The sequence below is a fragment of the Miscanthus floridulus genome, chromosome 3 (genome assembly GCF_019320115.1).
Source record: "Miscanthus floridulus cultivar M001 chromosome 3, ASM1932011v1, whole genome shotgun sequence".
NCBI lineage: Eukaryota > Viridiplantae > Streptophyta > Magnoliopsida > Poales > Poaceae > Miscanthus > Miscanthus floridulus.
In genome coordinates, this window is record NC_089582.1 from 29,923,521 (window position 1) to 29,944,318 (window position 20,798).

General features: G+C 41.7%; 1 protein-coding gene across 1 annotated transcript; it reads right to left on the reverse strand.

Moving 5' to 3' along the window:
- Positions 1-1,457: 1,457 nt before the first annotated feature.
- Positions 1,458-3,336, reverse strand: LOC136545348 (thioredoxin H-type-like). The gene is made up of 3 exons (XM_066537374.1): positions 3,139-3,336; positions 1,831-1,953; positions 1,458-1,743 (listed from the first exon to the last, which is right to left on the reverse strand). Exons 1-3 carry the CDS (start codon positions 3,319-3,321, stop codon positions 1,600-1,602), a joined length of 450 nt encoding a protein of 149 aa, XP_066393471.1. The 5' UTR covers positions 3,322-3,336; the 3' UTR covers positions 1,458-1,599.
- Between the last annotated feature and the right edge of the window lie 17,462 nt (positions 3,337-20,798).

A 20,798-nucleotide genomic window follows, 5' to 3' on the forward strand; every position in this document is an offset into this window, starting at 1 on the left:
CGTAAGATGTCATTGTGATAGTTTCTTCAAAAAGGATGCCAATGTGATAGACCGACAAAGCTTCATCTGAATGCTCAGTTGCGTCCTCATGCTGAACTAACAGGGAAGTGAAAATGGTAGTACCTTGCAACTTGCAAGCACCATAATCTGGATGTTCAGAGCACCCAATATTCACTGACATCACCATAATGCATTCCAGTTCCAGGTACTCTGTAGTTGCAGCATGGGAGCACTGTGCACCTGATACTTCCTGGGCCTGGAGGTAGGTGGCCTTCACACCCTGTTCGCTTATGCTGAAATTTGGCTTATGCTGATGCTTATGCTGAAATATTATGAGAGAAAAACATTGTTCCATGACTGAAAAGTAGCTCAAGTAACTGAAACAACAGCTAATAGAGTCCTCATTAATCATCATGTCGAGAGACGGCCATGGCGTCGGGGGCAAAGCAAACCCATCACTCATCTTCATAGGGGGCAGGTTCAGAGGGCATCATAGCTGCTAACCAACTCTCAGCACTGGGCACAACCACAACACCAGCATACTCTCAGCTTCTCATTGGTCGATTCCACTGGAGATTTGCTATGGGCATGAGTCCCCATAGAGACATTTTGCAGCATATCCAAACCAGCACAATGGTTGCAGAGAACATTAGGACCAGGCTGCATGCATGTCCTCGAACAGATGTTGTATAAGCAGAATTGTGATACGCTCTTCATCACGGTAAAAAGGCTGGGTAAAATAGAATTGGCATCAAGTCTGGTATGCTCAACTCATGGATTGCGAATGCGGTAATCACATCCGACACTGAAAGTGCTTTTCACTAAAGATGATATCAAAATGTTCCAGCACCACTAATACTCCGCTCCGTCTGAATTTTAGCCCTGCTACTAGGATCTCTACAGATCTCCTTTCCTTGATCTTTCTCCTAGCATTTCATTTGGCGGTGGCCATGGGCAATGCAGCCAAAAAGGAAAATGAGAACAGAACTAGAGACATCAAACAAAAGACCGGGATGGATTTCCATTACATCGGCAGTGTAAAAAAAAATGTTGAAATTGTGTGGATCGATGACTTCATCGTAAACATTACTGCAACATAATCTCTCTTATATCCCCTTTGAAACGCAGAAATTTTACAAAAAAAAATATACAAATTTTACAAGAATTAGTTAAATAGTTCATAGTTCATTTTCACAGAAAAAAAAACACATGAAACAAAAAAAAACATCTCAGTTTCAAAGAAGGCTTGTATACTGAATTTGCCCACTAGTTTCATTGTAAATAATTTCACGTGCTTGCCCATTGCATCGCAACATGATCTATATCCATAGGATCGATCATTCTTGACGGGAAATCACTGTCACCAAGGACAGCGTTGCCATCACTGTGGGTTCGTTCAAGAGTCACAGTCGAACAGAAATGAAGCCAGGCATCCAAATTCCAATTCCAGTCACAACTCACAACAAAAGTATCCATAGTTATGGTATTCAGATTGACACGTGAGCCAGGGTAGAACGAACATACCAAACTGACAAACCAAACTGACAACAACAACATTTACAGCCATGCGACTGGCCCTTATTGCCGACGACTATCTCCTTAGGCAGACGCGGACGCGGTATGCTTCTGGATCAGGGCCAGGAGCTCGTCCTTCCTGGCACCGACGATGGTCTCCACCGTCTCACCGTTCTTGATGAAGTGGAAGGTCGGCATCGCCTTGATTTTGTAGGCCTCGGTAACTTCCTGTTGAACAGAGAAACAGCATCAGCATAATGTCATGGAGGCTAGGTGAACTGGTGGATCCCTATTGAAGTGGTACACCGTGCTCACCTTCAGTTCGTCCACGTCCACCTTCAGGAAGACAGCCTGAGTGAACTTCTTGGCGTGTTCGACAAACAGTGGAGCAATGGCGCGGCAAGGACCGCACCAGGAGGCAGTGAAGTCAATGATCACCTGAAAGGTTGCCAAGTTGACAAAGCACCATGTTAGAGGCTGTAGAATTGTTATATAGTAGTATTATACTGTAGGAGTATAGTTCTAGGTGCGAGTGCAACGCAGGTCAACTATGCCACAGAAGAAAACGACAAGAACAACAACTCATGGTAGAATTAGACAGCATGGGCTAACCCTCACATCATCCATGTCCCATGTGGACAAAATCCAACATAAGAGAACAAACCGGCTAGTACATCCAGGAGAAAGGCACAGAGCTGGCCTGTAGCCCTTGAATTCTATCGAATTTCAACATGACTTCCTAGCAGATCTCAACAGTATCCGTTGAATTCTTCCCCAATTCCAAATTACTCCCCTTGAGTGTATCAAATTTCAACATCACATCATAAGTTCATAACAGAGGACATCTGTAACTGCTAAATTCTCCCCAAATTTTAAATGAGCTCCCCTTGAGTGTACCAAATTTCAACATGACATCGTAAGTTCATAACAGAGGATATCTGTAACTGAAATTTTTCCCCAAATTTTAAATGACTTCCTATGATAGCTAAGTTTAATATTCATCTATACCACTTCGTAAATTAAGTGGAAATACAGATCTCCAAACAGAACAACCGCCAGCTCAAACCAGTCAGACAAAAGTTACCGCAAAGCTCATACGGGTAGAGATATGTGTCTCCGGTTCGAAATAGAGATCAGCCGTAGGCAAAATAATTTAAATCACGCCTATATATAACTACTACATAACCACCAGAGATTCAGCTACAAATTGGGGATCGATTCGAAAAGCATGTGCAATAAATTCGTTGCATCGACATATCACCACTCCACCAATAAATCTGCGCACACCGTGGACATCAGAACACCCGATCCTCTTAGGCTACATCAATCGACATCATCCCCTGGATTGTACGGAGTATTTGCCAAATCGGCAACGAGCCACCAAAATCTTCCCCACTACACGCGCCCCGAACACCCTAAATCGCCCGAACGCGAGCATCTCAGATGCGATTCCGAACAAATTTGAGCACGGGGGTGACCGCATAATAAGGAAACCAAAGACGAATCGAGTAAAACCTAGCCGTTAGCGCGACGAATCCCCTCAACAGCTTTCCAAACACAAACACGGGGAAATTACAAGGAGACAGACGGGGATCGGGGAAGACGAGGCGCGGGGGCGCGTACCAGCTTGCCGGCCTCCTTGGCCTTGGCCATCTGGGCGTCGAACTCGGCCTTGGTGTGGCACGCGATCACGACTCCCTCCTCGGACGCCATTCCTGTCTTCTTCTTCCTCGGTGGGATCGAACGCTTCTGTGGATTAACGTTTCTATCGAGGGCTGGATTGCAAGATTGCGTTGGTGGCCTCATCCGGCGCGTGCACGCGGGGCATTTATAGGCGCAGCGACTGGGATGGGGTCGATGGAAAATGACCGAAAAGCCCTGCCAGGTCCAGGTTGCGGGGCGCGTACGCGGGGTTACGCACGTCACCGCGCTCGTCGGCCGGCTGTCGTGTTGTTTCTGGAAGTTTCAGGAGTCGGGACGGTGTGTGCTTGTCTACGGGCCTACGGCCGCCGTGGTGCAAAATCTGTGCGAAACAAAAATTCGTATTCCTACCTTCCACAAACAGTTTGAATCGACCAGGTCAACGTATTTGAAACTTGATCATTAATACCTTTTTGATGGATACATTTTAATTATATTTTAAAATTTGTATGACTAATTTTTTAGCAAATATGGTTAAATTTCCTTTATAAAATATTTTCAATCTACATACAATTAGTTAAAGCGGCACCAGTAGCTACCACCGCGTGTTATCCTTTTGAATATTTTAAATTATATTTTTAAAATTGAATGGCTATTTTTAGCAAATATGGCTACATTTCCTTTTAAAATATTTTAAAATGTTCTAATTGCTACAACTCATGTTACTTTCGGGGTTGTGCTACTTTACAATCTTGCAGTTGCAGCTACAGAGCAAGGTCACGGCACCTCAGACATGACTAGGTTAGAATCATTATCATGCCAATTCTCATGTTCATTACCGGTAGTAGCTACATAAAACATTGGGGAATTCTCACCACTGGAACAAGCTTGTGTCCTTTTCATTTAACTCTCGTTAGCAAGCTTCACCAGTGAATCTATAAGTATTTTCATTGAACTCCCCTTAGCCAGCTTCACCAAAGGATCTATAAGTGGATTGACCTTTGCCAGCGGCGGATCTGCCAGGGGGGGCTGGGGGGCTCAAGCCCCCCCTACCATGGATGAGCCTGTGGAGCCCCCCTCAGCCCCCCCCCCCCCCCCTAATTTTTCTGTCATTGGAGGATGAAAAGGAGGAGCTAGAGCGTTGAGCTGAGGTTGAAGACGATGCTAGAGCGTTGAGCTGAGCTTGATGTCTTTGTCCCCGTGTAAACTTAAGCCCCCCTAGATTTTCATCCAAGATCCGCCACTGACCTTTGCCACATTTGGTGGGCTTACTGTTAAATTCTCACTTAGCTAACTTTAGGTTTAGTTGTGAGGGTCTTTCAAAACTTATGAGAGACTTCTTGTGAATCAACACAATAGGGAATTCATATTGTTAAATTTTCTATCAACTTCAGTAGATTGTACTAAATCATCTGAGTAACAGTTCGGAAGACACCATCTCAATGAATTATGGGTGTCACTCTTCACACTAACTACCTTAACTGGAGAAGGATTTGACTCTGTCCTAGATAAACCAAGCCTCTGCCTCAAATATTGCTTTAGTGACCTCTTATAAGAAACATCCTTCAATCTCCTTGGGAGCCATTCTATCCTTATGCATGTTTCGTTGGCATTATAGGTTTATGCTTGGCCAAGCATGGCGGGCGCCAATGTTGATAAAGTGTTCCCGATGGGGTCGAAAGCCAGGCGCAGAGCTACCTGACCTACCTGAAATTGAGCCTTCGGCGATGGCCGAAGGTAGTCGACAGAGACGGGACTCTCGAGGCGCTTAGACACTAGGGTTTTCAGTGCCAATGTAGTGGTCCACTTTATTGGGGATCAAGTCCTCCTTTTATAGGTTTGTAATATAAGCAAGTTTGTTTACATTTTTACCCACATGCTAGCTAAGGCTTATTCTTTGTACATTTCTTCCCCTCACAAGGGCAATCGGGACATTCTCTATGTCCACCGCCTTACTTAATGGGCTCTTGTCGAGCTGGGCCCAGGCTCGATAGGGTTAGTGAAAGCATCTAGGCCCCTAGTTGGGTTTCGGTAATTAATGACAATACGTGATTACTGTGACTAACGTGTGTTTTGCAGAAACAATTGAGTTAGGTCACGGTAATGGAGATCGATTGGGCAATCATGGTTGTCATGCCCCTACGATGGAAATCGTTTTGGTTTTCAAAGGATGGATGACAAGGTTAAGGATGAACTAGTTCTAAGTGTCGATTGGAGTTGAAGAGACACTTAGAGTAGTTTAGGACTTTGTTTTTCCTTTGGCCGTACTATTAAGGGGGGTATGAACGGGTAGCTTGACCTAGGTGAGTCTAGTGAGTTAGGTGTGGAGCACACTTGTTAAAACTAGCACTAGGTAGCTCCACAATAGCCCTTTGATCCAATGGAGCAAACTTCATTCACATATGTTCGAGAGTTGGAAGTGAATGGAGGGTAAAATACTGATCGGACGCTGGCTCCGGTGTGACCAGACGCTGGCTCAGAGTCCGGCCAGTTCATTTGACCAAGGTGAAATCATTTGGAAATGACCGGACGCTGCGAGGTCATGGTACCGGACGCTGAGGGCCAGCATCCGGTCGACTCCAGTAAGGTCCTAAAGAGGGAGAATCCTGATCGGACACGTCCGGTCAATGCTGACCGGACGTTGATCAGGTTCTGGTTACTGACCGGACATTGCTCAGCAAGTGACCGGACTCTGGAGGTCCAGCGTCTGGTCGACATCACTAAGGTTCTAGTAAGGGGAAAACGTGACCGGACGCATCCGGTCTGTGTTGATCGGACGCTGCCAGCGTCCGGTCAACTCTTTGTCACTGGAGCTCGGGGTATACTGACCGGTGCGTCCGGTCAACATGACCGAAGCGTCCGGTCACCCCGCAGAGGCACATAATGGTTCGTTTTTCAGCCGGTGTTATAAATACAATCTCCGCTCGTGTGTGGGGGTACTTTTACTCATTCCAACAGCTGAGAAACACCTTAGAGAGTGCCAAGAAGAGCAAGGTCCTAGTGAGGTGATTGAGATTTGAGAATCCTAAAGAGAGCCCTCATTAGTGAAGATCAATAGTAGCAAAGTGTGCATCCACCTTCTCATTAGGCTTGTCGTGGTCAAGTGAGAGTTTGTGCTTGTTACTCTTGGTGATCGCCATCACCTAGATGGCTTGGTGGTGATTGGGAGTTTGGTGATCACCCGGCGGAGCTTGTGGGTGACCTAACTCAAGTTGTGAGCGGTTATGGGTGATTCACCGCGACGGAGTGTTGAAGAATCAACCCATAGAGAGAACTTGATCCTTGCGTGGATCAAGGGGGAGCCACACCCTTGTGTGGGTGCTCCAACGAGGACTAGTGGGGAGTGGCGACTCTCCGATACCTCGATAAAACATCGCCGCGTTTCTCCCTCTCTATCTACTTTGAGCATCTACTTTGAGCAATTCAATTCATATCTTTACATTCTTAGAATTGTTATGCTAGAGTAGGATTGGAACTTAGGTTGTAAGTCTTTTGTAACACCCTAGGTGTTAGCCTTGCATAACTTGACTTGCATAGCATGAGCATGAGCATCAAGCATTCATATATAAACATTTGATTGAAATATTTGCAACATTTCTTATTATTCCATGTTTCCATGTGTATATGCATATGATCATGAGTGTAAACATGTAATTGATTAATATGAGTCACCAAAAACATGTTAGCAATACTTAGGTTAGCAAATGGAATATGGTTCATGAATGTCACCTTTCATGATGAAGCACTTAAGTAAGGATACATGGGTTGACCTGGATAGCCCTATGTGTGACTAATACATAAAATGATGGTGTGACCTTGCAATTAGCTTAAACATGTTTAGAGTATCATTATGAACAACTTTGATATTCATGGTTAGGGGTGAATAGGTCATTAAGCCCTAGTTTGAATGTATACCATCATTTAAATGTGACATGTTTGACCAAGTTTGAACTATGTGCTAGAGACCTTGCATGGAGGTGTTCACTAAAGCAAAGTTGTAGTGTTTGGCAAGAGGAACCACTTTTATTTTTGGGTCATTGACTGATTTAGCTTCTAACATGCTTGAACTAGGCTCACAAAAATCAGCAAATCCACATTTTCAACACTTAGCAATTTTCGCTAAGTCTCTTGGAACTGACAGACTGACAAGCTGACTTTGGGGATGATGTAACTCGGTTTTGGTTGCGAATTAGCACATGATTCTTTAACAACAAATGGAGCTAGTACATAGGTCTACAAAAGTCGTTTAGGTCATTTGCACTATGGAGCTACGGTTTAGCAGTTAAATCGTTGTCAAAACTCGCTATCAGGCCTAACCGTCGCGCGACTGAATGAACTGAATCGCCGTTCTCGATGGCCGACCGGCTTCAGGGCTCGCACGCCATGTGGTGGCCACCAATGCGCACTACATCACCACTAGCACCCGCCCGCACTGAGCGCACTCACCATTTCCATTTCCTCGGCTTCCTTCTTCGCCCGCAGCAGCAGCCGCCTTAGCACCGAGCGTCGCCGTCGCCATTGCTGACGCCAGCTCACCCTCGCCGTTTCTCCACCACCGCAGCTGCTCCACCAGCACCCCTGTGACTCGCCGCATCCACCCATGCTCGCTGACCGCACTCGATAAGCCCCAGCCCCGCGCACGAGCTCGCCGGAGCGTCACCGCCGCGCCCGTCACCGTGGCTGGAGCACCTCCCTCCACCATTGGCCATGCAATCTTGTGCGCTAGGTTCCTCTAAGTCCATAGAAGCTCGTCCACACCTTAGTTGGAACCACCGTGGTCACCACCGATGTAATGCCGGTTGTCTAGCCCCACCGAGCCGCCATGGCCGCCGCCGTCGTCGTTATCGCCGGCAAAAGGCCCCACCAAGTAGCTCAATCGATGCGCTAGGTCACGAGGGTCATGTCGTGTTGATGTCATCGCCAGCGAAGCTCGCCGTCGACGAGCCATGGCCACGCCATGTCACGCAGCGCCGCTGCTCTGCTTCTATGTCACTGACGCGTGGGGTCCCCTGTCAAGCGGGTCCCACCGGTCAGCGACAGTAGGGAGTAGGATAGTTCATTTAAATTCCAGATTTTATGTTGTTTTGTAAATTTTGTATCTAGAGTTTGGTAGGTCCAAAATTTGTAGTTCAAATTTGGTTAAGATCTTAGTGAAGTGTAGTATTTAGGAAAAATATGATATTAGCTTTTTCAGTAAAGTTTTTGGAAGATTTAAATTGAAATTGGAAATGTGTTTTTGAATGCATGCAAACTTGTTTATTTTATATCTAGAGTTACTTTGCTCCAAAAATTATGAAATTTTTGTGGTAAGCTATTCTTGACATGTATGAGCTGTGGTAAAAATTTGAGGATTAGTGCATGTATAGATTTAGAGTTATAGATTTTTCTTTTATAAATAGGTAATCCTTGTATGAATTTTTATAAATTATTTATGAATCCAATATTCATGAAATTTGTTGGAGATTATCCTAGTACCATATGGATGTTAGGAAAAATATAAAATCTATTGCTTGACACGTTTCACTAGGGTTTTCTATTTTTGCTATTATAGGCCTTTCTGCCTTGTCATTTTTATATAGAATGTTCTACTTAGTAAAATGGCATGAAACTTTTACAGTAGTCTTGTGGTAGCATTAGTAAGGCACTGTAAATTATTTATAATTTATGATATACATTTAGTATAGGTTTATTATTTAACCTAAGTATCTAAATAAAATGATAAAGGCATTTAAATAAATATTTTGGGCTTCACCATTATGTTTTCTTGAGTGTAGTTAGTATGCTTGCACTGTTGGTAGACTTTGTGTTGTAAAAATTTGAATACTTATATGAAGTAGAAGTATTGTTGCTTTATAATTCGAATTGAGCGGGTTTTCGGACAGATTTGGTAGTTTGGTATGTTGCATGATAAAAATGGTATTTGCTGTAAAAATGGTTAATAACAAAGTTGTAGAAAACTTATTCATGTTTCCGAATTGCTTGCTCTCTGGAATTTTGGGACAGCATTGGGTTACTTGTCTATTTTGGTTAAGATAAATTGTGAATTAGCTTTTGGTGATTAAATAAGAGTTGTAGGAAATTTTTTAAGCTTTCCAGAAAGTATAGGATCACTACATTTGGATAAGTAGAACTTCAGTTATAAGTAAAATGAGTAGCTGCTGTTTTGTAGTGTGGTACATGAATTGTTGAAGTAGTTAATTAAATAATCAAGAAGAGATATGCACATACTCAGTAAAACACAATGCACTTGGTATTACTTCAGCACCATGATGTTAAGATTTCTTACAAGAATGCATTCGTCACGTATCATTATATTATACTTGTCAGCATGCATACATTCGCAATATCTTATGCCATATTCATGCATCTAGGATCGGAGAAAGGAATAACGTTGCTGGAATTCAACGAAGTAGAGAAAGGGGACCAGCAGGAGAATCCTCAAGCCACAGCTCCCGAAGGCGAGGAGCAGAACCCTGAAGAGCTTCTAGAGTGTCCTGATCACCGCCCCACGTCCTTTCTGAAAGACAAGCCCTGGAGTATTTTAAGTCTCCCAGTATTTTACAAATGATTACTTAAGTCCTTATAATTGATGCATTAGGTTATAAGAGTTGATTAGAACCACTTGATGCATATAAATTCCTTGTCCAGATATATACACCGTTAACCCTGTATAGGTCCAGGATCGAACATATGCTTAGCCATGCTTAGACCGATAGAAGTCGGGTGATTTCCTGTCACCTGTGAGATATAGGTGGGTACCAGAGCATGGTTGGCTATATTTGCTATCGTGGAACAGAACCATGGGGTGATGTAAATTGAGGCCGGGCGGAGTCTATGCGTTGGTTGACTCATATGATTTCGTCTGTGCCGATTAAGGACCGTACCATTATTGGTGCTTCTGATAAGATTGAACACATACCTATCACTTAGCTGGCCAGATAACTCGTTCCGACCACGAAGCCGAGTAGCTCAACTCAGGCCAGGCCCTGTTCTGTTGTGCGCTCCTTGTAGGGAATCAAACTGAGCCCAAGGGCAGGGTAGTCCTGAATGTCCTGGCATTTGGTGTTCCCGACTGTGCGGCGCGGTATGAACCCGTAAAATGTGTACCTGAGTTGTACCAAAGGTGACCTAAGGTGACTAATGATCTGGTCTGCCGGGGTTTGTGTTAGGAATAAATTCCTAGCTAGTTGTAATTGATTTGAATCGCCGTCTCTCCCGAATAGTAAGAAACTTGGCTAGTCCCAGCATCGTAGTAACTGTGTTATGGAACATGATGGTTCGAATGAATATGGAATTACAATACTGGCTATGGTTACTATTGTATGCTTCTAAAATGATATACCACATGTTTGGCATATGTTAGTTACTAATTTAGAGATGGATACTTATAATTAACTTGATAACGGAATCATAATTGTATAATTGAGTTAATCGCTTATATGCAAAATGTTGTCAAGCTACCTCCACTTATACAGCCTTGCATGATCCTTGGAGTCATTTTATTTCTGGTTTATGACAGGTAAGTCTAGCTGAGTACCTTCTCGTACTTAGGGTTTTATTTCTCATTGTTGCAGATGGCACTATGTATCATGATTATTGCAAAAGTTGCTTCTATCCTGCTGTGGATAAGGAGTAAGCCTTGGGCAGGCTTCTTTATTAATCCCTCTACTTGCTTTTGTGGACTGTGATCCTATTTCGGCACTGTACTAAACTATGTTGGAAACTTTACTTTCAAACTTAATTTGCTTCCGCTTTTATCTATCAAACTCGGTTTGTAATAACTTGGTTTCATACTCTGATGATGAAAAATGTATCTGTGAACTTTATGTAATATGTGGCATGTATGTTGAATCATGTACGATCTTGGTTGTTGTAAATCGTTTATCGAGACCCGTCGTGGTACTCGACGGACTACCGGATTTATATGGGTTTAAGTATGACAGTGCGACCGCTTGCGGGCTGCCATTGTACTTGTACTCTTATAAATTGGTTGGTTCTGTGACATCTTTTGTGTGGTAGAACAATTAGAAACACTTTCTAGGCACAAGGGGTTAATTGGGCTAACCATAGGATTTAATTATTGTAAAGAAATTTAGAATTAGCCCAATTCACCCCCCCTCTTGGGCATCTTGATCCTTTCAGTTAGCCATGGAGTTCCCATCGGACTCATTCCCGTGATGTCGCCATTGGCTACCACCCCTTCCTCTATGCCTCCAGGTTCCTGATCTGGTTGCCCTCTGAAGCCTTCAGCGGGCCTCCGGCGCTCTTCCTCTCATCGGCCTTCGACATTCGTCCCTAGCCTTCATCTTAGCGAAGGTTCGTCTTAGGTGCGAGCCTTCGCCAAAGGCTTGGTTCATGCTTTGTTCCTGTTGACAAAGACAAGCATGGATATTTGAGGTTAGTGGTAGCTGGGGGAGCTTTGGGGCCAAGCCTTCCGCATCCCAACACATAGGACTAACAACTTGTTAACTATTTTTTAGTTCTTAAGATTCTAAATAGGCAGACTAATTGTTAGTTCATTAATCTATAGATAGGAGCTAACAGGACTATTTGTTAGTCCTAGTCCATCACTATGCCAAAAATCCACCACTCTAAATTACTCCCCTCGTCCTAGATAGATTTGCCTTTTATGAAAATTTTAGGAACCCAGGATTTTAATGTGCAATTTGCAAGTATCAAGACCGAGATGAGAACTCACACAAGTTTAGAGAGAGAAATGTGCAATTTGCATGTAGTAGGACCGGGATGGGAACTCATAATAAGTTTGTAGAGCTGAATATGCAATTTGAAAATACCGAGACCTAAATGAGAACTCAAGACAAGTTCGAGGACTGCTGGTGAAATTAACTCTTTGATCTTATTAGTCATGTGTCATCAAGTAGAAGCTCTAGTGCTTAAAGTCTTATTATCTTTTATTTAAAAGTTTCCTATGTAATGTAAAAAGAGTATTTATTCATATAATTGAAAGTGAATTTTTATCGTTATTGGTATACTATTTGTGAATGGAATATCTTTTCTACGCTTGATTTTGTATCGATGCTTACTTTAATCAACATTGTGGTACATAGCATTATGCTTACTTTTAAATTTATTAGGAGTGGTAGCAATGTGTAATATATATAATTTCTTGACTTATTATTCCATATGAGCTTGTATTAGTATATGTATGTAGATAATTTTATGGATATGTTAGTTTATATTTTATAACAATCACTAATAGAGAAACGACTTTTGATCCACTTTGAAATTTGGCTTTAGTCCCGGTATTTTTCGCGCCCGGGACTAGAGAAACCTTTAGTCCCAGTTGGTAGCTCCAACCGGGACTAAAGGTCCCTGCCCAATGGCTACTGCGGTAGGCTTTTGCTGCAGGGGACCTTTAGTCCCGGTTGGAGCTACCAACTGGGACTAAAGGTTAACTTTTACTCCCGGTTGGTCCCTCCAACAGGGAGTAAAAGTCTACTCCCGACTGGAGGCTCCGTCCAGAACTAGAAAGGGACCTTTAATCCCGGTTGCTGTCTCCAACTGGGACTAAAGATCCCCTCCTATATACCCCTTCTTCCTCCCCGAGCCCGAGCCACTTCGAGCTCAGTGTTCTTGCTTCATCGCCGGCCTCTCTTCTTCCTCATCGTCGGTAATCACAAGATTTCTTCGATTCCTCCATTGATTCTTCGGTTCTAAAGGTTACCAACTTTATACTCTCATGTTTCATCAGTAGCATATCTCATTTTGTGGACTAGATATATGTAGTTTTTTATGGTGGATTTTTTTATTTGTAAGTCATTTAAGCTCAAAATCTCTTTAAAGTTTGCATATTTGGATGAAGGAAGGTTAAAGTAGTTATTCAAAACTAGTATTCAGCTTTCATTTCTAGCATGCATAGCACACTTCATGGTTTAGAGATATAGAGAATTTTAGAGTTTTTTTTTTAATTTTATTAGTTTATAAAATGAGAAATTTCTATTATATTAAAAATGAGTATAGAGAGTAGATGGCAACTGCTTCTGGGTCCTCGGCCTCTCATCGAGTTCCAAAGCGACTGAGGCCGGATCTCCCTCTCATTGCATGCGGCAAGTGTGAGGAAAAGATTGTGATGGAGTACCGGGTGAGGAAGGAGTGTGCCAACAAGGGCCATATCTTCTACAAGTGTCCGGATCACAATGTGAGTTATTTTGTCGCATTTGATGATTATGATTAATTTATACTTATTTTCATGATGATTGTAATTAAAGTTCTAATTTTTGTTTTAATTTCAGTGGGATGGCACTGGATGTTCAGGCTAGTACTGGGAGGAAGAGTATGTTGAACACATGCAAAACTCTCTTGCACAGGCGGCTACGGCGGCTGATGAGGCAGTGATCCTATGGAAGAAGCCCATAGATGTTGAACAAACGTATGATCTATCTGTTTTAGTTGGGATTGGTCGCGAAATCCTTATGCTGCTGAAGTGCATTTTAACTTTAGTTTTTTAGTGGTAGTTGGGATTATTTACATTGTAGCGAGACTTTCATAAATTAATACCTTGTGTGGTTGCATGCATGCTGTATAATTAACTAATTATGTTCTAGGTTTTAATATGGTATGTATGTCATGTAATGCAGATGAGCCGCTATTGGATGTGCAATGCTGATCGCCGCTCCCAAGAGTTCATTGAGGGCGTGCATTCTTTCTTACGTGTGGCCGAGGCAAACAAACGTGATGGTTTCATGTGCTACTCATGTGCCATATGTAAGAATTTGAAGGAATATGCTAGCTCAAGGAGTCTTCATTCACACTTATTGAAGTCGGGTTTTATGCCAAACTATATTTATTGGACAAAGTAGGGAGAAACCAGGGTTGTAATGGAAGAAGGTGAAGAAGAACAATGGGACAATGATGACATTATTGCTGAATATGGTGCCTTCAATGATACTACAATGGGGAAGCTGAAGAAGAGGTAGGGGCAGAAGATGAGCTCGCTGATGATCTTGGTCAGGCCATTCATGATGCACAAAGAGAATGCAAAAGTGAAAAGGAGAAGATCAAGTTCGAGCGCATGCTAGAGGATCACAAGAAATTGCTATACCCAACTTGTGATGCGGGGCAGAAAAAGTTGGGTACCACACTGGAATTGCTGCAATGGAAGGCAAAGAATGGTGTATATGACAAGAGATTTGGGGAGTTACTAAAAATCCAAAAGAAGATGCTTCCAAAGGATAACGAATTGCCCGCCACTACGTATGAAGCAAAACAGGTAGTCTGCCCTTTGGGATTAGAAATCCAGAAGATACATGCATGTCCTAATGACTGCATCCTCTACCGTGGTGAGGAGTATGAGAAGTTAGATACATGCTCGGTATGTCATGCATCGCGGTATAAGATCAGGCGAGATGACCCTAGTGATGTTGAGGGCGAATGTCCCACGAAGAAAAACACTACCAAGATTATGTGGTATGCTCCAATAATACCATGCTTGAAACGTCTGTTCAGAAACAAAGACCATGCAAAGTTGTTGCGATGGCACAAAGAAGACCGTAAGGTAGACAATATGTTGAGACACCCTGCTGATGGGTCCTACTGGAGAGCAATCGATAGAGAATTCCCAGAGTTTGCAAATGACGCAAGAAACTTAAGGTTTGCTTTAAGTACGGATGGTATGAATCCTTTCGGGGAGCAGAGCAGTAGTCATAGCACTTGGCCTGTTACTCTATGTATCTATAACCTTTCTCCCTGGTTATGCATAAAGCGTAAGTTTATTATGATGTCAATGCTCAACCAAGGTCCAAGGCAACCTGGCAACGACATCGATGTGTACCTAAGGCCACTAGTTGAAGAACTTCTACTTTTGTAGAACAGACCAGGTGTACATGTGTGGGATGAGCACAAACAGAAGCACTTTGACCTGCGAGCATTGTTGTTCGTAACAATCAATGATTAGCTTGCTCTAAGTAATCTTTCAGGACAATCAAACAAGGGATATAATGCATGCACGCACTGTTTCGATGACATTAAAGGTATATTCTTGAAAAAATGTCGAAAGGTCGTGTACAAAACCGAAGATGTGAATCAGGTGTTCTATGTCAAGGACATGTCTACAAAACCGAAGAGAGGGAAAAACAACAACGACCCAATCAATGAGCCAAAGCGCCACATAGTTCTTTCAGGGAAAAGAAACATCGTCGGAATTGAAGACAAGTCAGACATATCAAAAGATTATGAAAAGAATGACCGAATTCCACCCTTCACAGTGAACAAAGACCCAAGCATCTAGCTAAATGATGAGGACACTCCATGGTTATGGCGCGATCATAACCAAGGGATATACGTTAAGAAGAAATTCACTACTGTGCCCACTTGATATATATAGTGATGTTTAATAGTGTGTATTAGAGGTATTATGTAATAATTGTGAATTCAGAGATGTTTATTAGGTGTTTCCTTTTTTCTATGTTTAGATTAAATTTGTGTTTGATGATGGGATTTCTATGTCGCTTTTGGACAATGAGTGATGAAAAAATGAAAAGATTTATGTTAAAATGATGTGAAAACAAATTTCCAATCGAAAATAAAAGTTTTAATGATTTAAATTAAACACTACATTTTTGCATTAACGAAATAGTAATTATTAATGACATTATGTTTCAATATTTATAAGAAAAAACAAAAACTTTAGGCCACATAATTTTCCTGTGTGCAATAAAGTAAAAGTAAATCCATATTCTTTTAAAATAATTTTATGCCTTGTATTTAATTTACTTTGCAATTAACAAGACTTTAACATTTTATAGAAAGAAATATATAAAAAACAAATAGAGCTTGAAACGGGCGGGAAGTGAAATTGTAGCCCAACTTTAGTCCCAGGTAGATCTACCACCCGGGACTAAAGGTGGGCTGTATTTTTTGCGTCCCACCAAAACACACCTTTAGTCCCGGCTCATAATACCAGCCGGGACTAAAGGTAATCTTTAGTCCCGACTGGTATTACCAGCCGAGACTAAAGGTAATACCTTTAGTCCCGGCTAGTATTACCAGCCGGGACTAAAGGTCTTTTCGTTCCGGGCGTTTACAGGAGCCGAGACTAAAGGTCCCTCCCCTATATAAGGCGGTCGTTTCTTCTTCCTCCTCACTCTTCGTCTTCGTCGCCCATCGCCACTGTCGCCGCCGCCGCCCTCGTCACCGTCGCCAGTGGCCACCTCATCGTCCTTGACCTCGCCACCGCCGATCTTCTCCTTCCCGACCTCCGACACGCTCCAACGCCTGCCGCCCCAACGCCGGCCACCCCAATGCCGGCCGCCCCAACGCTGGCCGCCCCGCGCGCCACCAATGCCTGCCGGTCCAATGCCGGCTGCCCCAATGCCGGCCGCCCCGCGCGCCACCAACGTCACCGGCCCCAACGTACTGTGTATTGATATATATAAATTTGTTATATATATATATTAGAGAGTTATAAATTTGTTATATATATATATTAGAGAGTTATAAATTTGTATTTTTATATATATATATAAATTTGTTATACATCTATATTAGAGAGTTATAAATTTATATTGTTGTATAGCTAAATTTGTTATATATATATATTAGAGTTATAAATTTATATTGTTATATATATAAATTTGTTATACATACATATTAGAGAGTTATAAATTTATATTGTTATATATATATATATATATATATATATATATATATATATATATATTTGTTATACATATTAGAGAGTTTTAAATTTATATTGTTATATATATAAATTTGTTATATATATCACTTGCCAATAAATATTTCTAGAAAATAAGAAATCAAAGTTATGCTTTGGAGACTTGAATTTTGAGTGTAGTTATTTAATTAATTTTAAGCGTATGACTCGATCTATTTTATAGATATATGGTTTTTATTTTTATAGATATATCTAGTGGTGTAAATGCTAGATGACTGCCCCGAGAGACAACATGGATAAAGAAATGATGGATATTATCAACACCGGCACTCAATTTGCTGATGGTGACCAGCAGGATGTAGACGACGGGAGTCAATACCTGGCTCTTGAAAATAAGCAAGAAAATATTGTGCAAGAAAATACTGGTGAGGTATATATATTTATATATATATTTGAATATTATATATATATATATTTGAATATCTATCATCTATTATGTGTACACATTATATTTATTTATTCTTTTTTTATACGTAGCCCTCTGGATGGACGACCACAACGGCGAAAAGCAAAAATATTTGAGGCCCGAAAAAGTCATTAGAGGAGCGCTACATAATATCGGAATTCAATATCGAGACAGACGAACCACTTGGTCCACATGCAAGGAAATTCATGCAACACTGTGGGTACCTTATAAGGGACAGACTTCCGATCGGTGCCCGTGAATGGAAGCAAAAGATCAACAAGCCTCATGTTAGTTTTATCTCTGATCTTGATAAAAATTTAATTTGGGATGTTATCCTTCAACATTTCACGTTACAAGCAGATGATTATGATGATATCAACGATGATGAATTGAAGGAGCTAGTTCGAAAGTGGGCTATGAAGAAGATGGTCACACAATTCCAGACTTAAAAGAAATCCCTATACACGAAATACATCAAGAAGAACCTAACGCCCAATTTCAATACTAGGGGTCTGCTCGCAAAGTTGAGGCCCTACTAGAATGATTTTGTACAGTATAAGACATCGGAAGAGGGTGAGAAATGGGTGAGAAGGAACCAAGAGAATGCCCGACAGAAGGTATACCACCATGGCATGGGATCAAGTGGCTACACGACTGCCATTCCCAAGTGGGGAAAAAATGGAAGCGGACATTCTTGCCAACGGTATCACACCAGAATCACTCAATTGGCCCAAACGCGCGAAGAATTGGTTTTTCGCTCATGGGGGAAGATTGGATCTAGAGACCGGGAAGCTGGTTCATGGTCCAAAACTCGAAAGAGCAACACAAAGATTTTCTTATGCTCTACAAGCTAAAGCTATTGGTGCGTTTAGGCCCAATAGAGAGAAGGATGAACTGACATATACCATCGGGACTGCTGAACACAGTGGCCGAACGAGAGGTTTAGGACGGAACATTTCTTGAGAGCATGGTTTCCCTAACAACAGAGATACCTACATAAGCTGGCAGAGAAGAAAGGATGAAGAAGTAGCGTGGATCAGTAGGTTGGAGGAATATATTCGTGAGTCACGGGAGGCATTGCTTCAAGCACAGGAGCGCGAAAAAGACATGCAAGCTAGAATGCAGGAGGAAATCATAAAGCAAGTGCAAATAGCAATGAGTGTCCAAAGGCAAACATCAGATCCAGGAATCAACATTAATATTAACCCCCCTGATCAGTTGAAAAACAGTTGTGCTTCCACGGAGTTGCCAAATCAAGATGACGCAATGCTACGTTTCCCCGTGGATGACATCACTGCGCCATTTACATCATGTGAGCTACATGTTCCAAAAGGGAATGCCACAATCATGGTGGCTCTCGGTGTTTTTTCTCCTCCAAATCCTACCAAGACACCAAGAATCCATGGGGCAATAATACCACCTGGATATGTTAGCGTCTTAGTGGATAGAGTTAACAAAGGTTTTACTGATCTGACTCTTGACATTCTAGGAGGTGATGGGGAGAAGACTCTAGGAGAAGCAGAGAAGACATTCATACTATGGTGCAAGCGCTACATCATTATTCCCGAGGTCTCTAGTCCACAGCCGCTTCCTCAACTGCCAGACAATAGGTGCGGACAAAAGTGAACGAAATATTTTTTTCACTATTTTTCTATTAACATGCATGATTAATAATAACAATTTCTTATACCTAATTATTCTTTTTTATACTCACACAGCAGGGCCTCCGCCAACCTAAGTCCAATTATTCAATCTCTAGATCATCATAGTGCTCCGGACAATGATTATGCAACACCGCCGTCGCCGCCACCTCCAAGGAGGTCTCCAATGGCTGCCCCACCTCCCTTGGTGACCAAGAAGTAGCCAGCTCCTAAGAGGTCCGCCCTGCAAACGAAGCCGTTGGCCCACCAGCCATCAAAGAAGAAAGCCTCCTCTAATCCAGTTATTCCCCAAAAACTATCTTACGAGAAAAGTGAAAAGGAATTAAATGCTACAGTACAAAAAGATGTGAACAGTTTCTTCGAAAAAGTAAGAAAGCAACGGGAAACGAGGGAGAACCTGAAGAAACCGTACTTCTACCTACCTCCAGATCTTCTAAGAAAGAAGGTGGACCAGAAAAAGCAGGAATATCAAAAGACCCTGCCAAAATCAGACTACGATCGCTCTCTCACCAAGTCATTTGAGACGGCGCAGAAAAAGACTAGAGCAAGGAAAGGTGTTGCAGAACTCGGACAACAATCGCAACAATCAGTCCCCCTTCTTGTCATTCGTAATGAATATGGTTCAAACTTAGACTTACTGGACGTCGGTTTTGAGGACCTGGTTCAGTTTTACGAGGATACTGGTTTGGACCTTGCCCAAGTGCTCGCTGAAGGACCATCTGCTCCAAAAGTGGATCTTTGGAAGAAATTTGAACATAAAAAGAGTCTATACAACCCTGAGGCCTTAGGTGAATTGGGTACGTAAATATACCTGCTAAACAAGTGGTACATGACGGCGTGTGAACGGGGAGAGACGACCTTGTTTCTGTCAGAGTTAGAAACCAACATTACTTCCGTGGCGATGACGTTATATATGTCGAGTTTTTAGAATTACACCAACTATGCCACCTGGACTCTCTCGACAAAAGTCTCATTAGCTGCTATTGTCTGTAAGTGTGATTATTTTCTACTATTAAAGTGTGTATATATAAAGCTACATGTATATATATAAATTATATATCCTCACACTATATTTTTATATATGCAGATATGAGATGACAGAACTCAGAAAGAGAAAGGATAATGATGTTGGTTTCGTTGATCCAAATATCGTATTCAAACACCCTAATCCCCCGCTTGAATGGAAAGCTGAACTCGAGAAAAATCTCATGAGGTTCTCAGTGAACCAACAAAACAAGGACATACTCTTCCCCTATAACTTCAAGTGAGTGTTAAATAATTAATGTCGACATTTGTTCAATTATTTGCTTACTAGCTAAGCTATATATATATATATATATATATATATATATATATATATATATATATATATATATATATATATATATATATATATATATATGTGTGTGTGTGTGTGTGTGTGTGTGTGTTGACTCTAGTTAATGTCGATCATATTTGTGTATAAAAACATATGCAGCAATCACTGGATATTGATAGTCATCGATATGGCCAATAGTCGGGTTGAGCATCTTAGACTCGTTAAGAAAAGAGTAAACAGAGTACCAAGACATGATAGATATTGTCCAAGGGTAATTTGGTCTCTCTACAACTATATATACCCCGATTTCCTAACTGCAACAATTATTAAAGGCCAAATTAATTTTTTATTTTATTAGGCATAGTGTTTGGAAAAGTTTCATTAAGGAACACCACATGAAATATTGCAAAGCGCCACTGGATGTAATCGCACACAAAGTAACTACTAGCTATATATATATATATATATATATATATATATATATATATATATATATATATAATTCAATTAACACCATGCATGCTTTCAATTCACCGGATCTTTTTTCTCGTAAAAGTGGGTTCT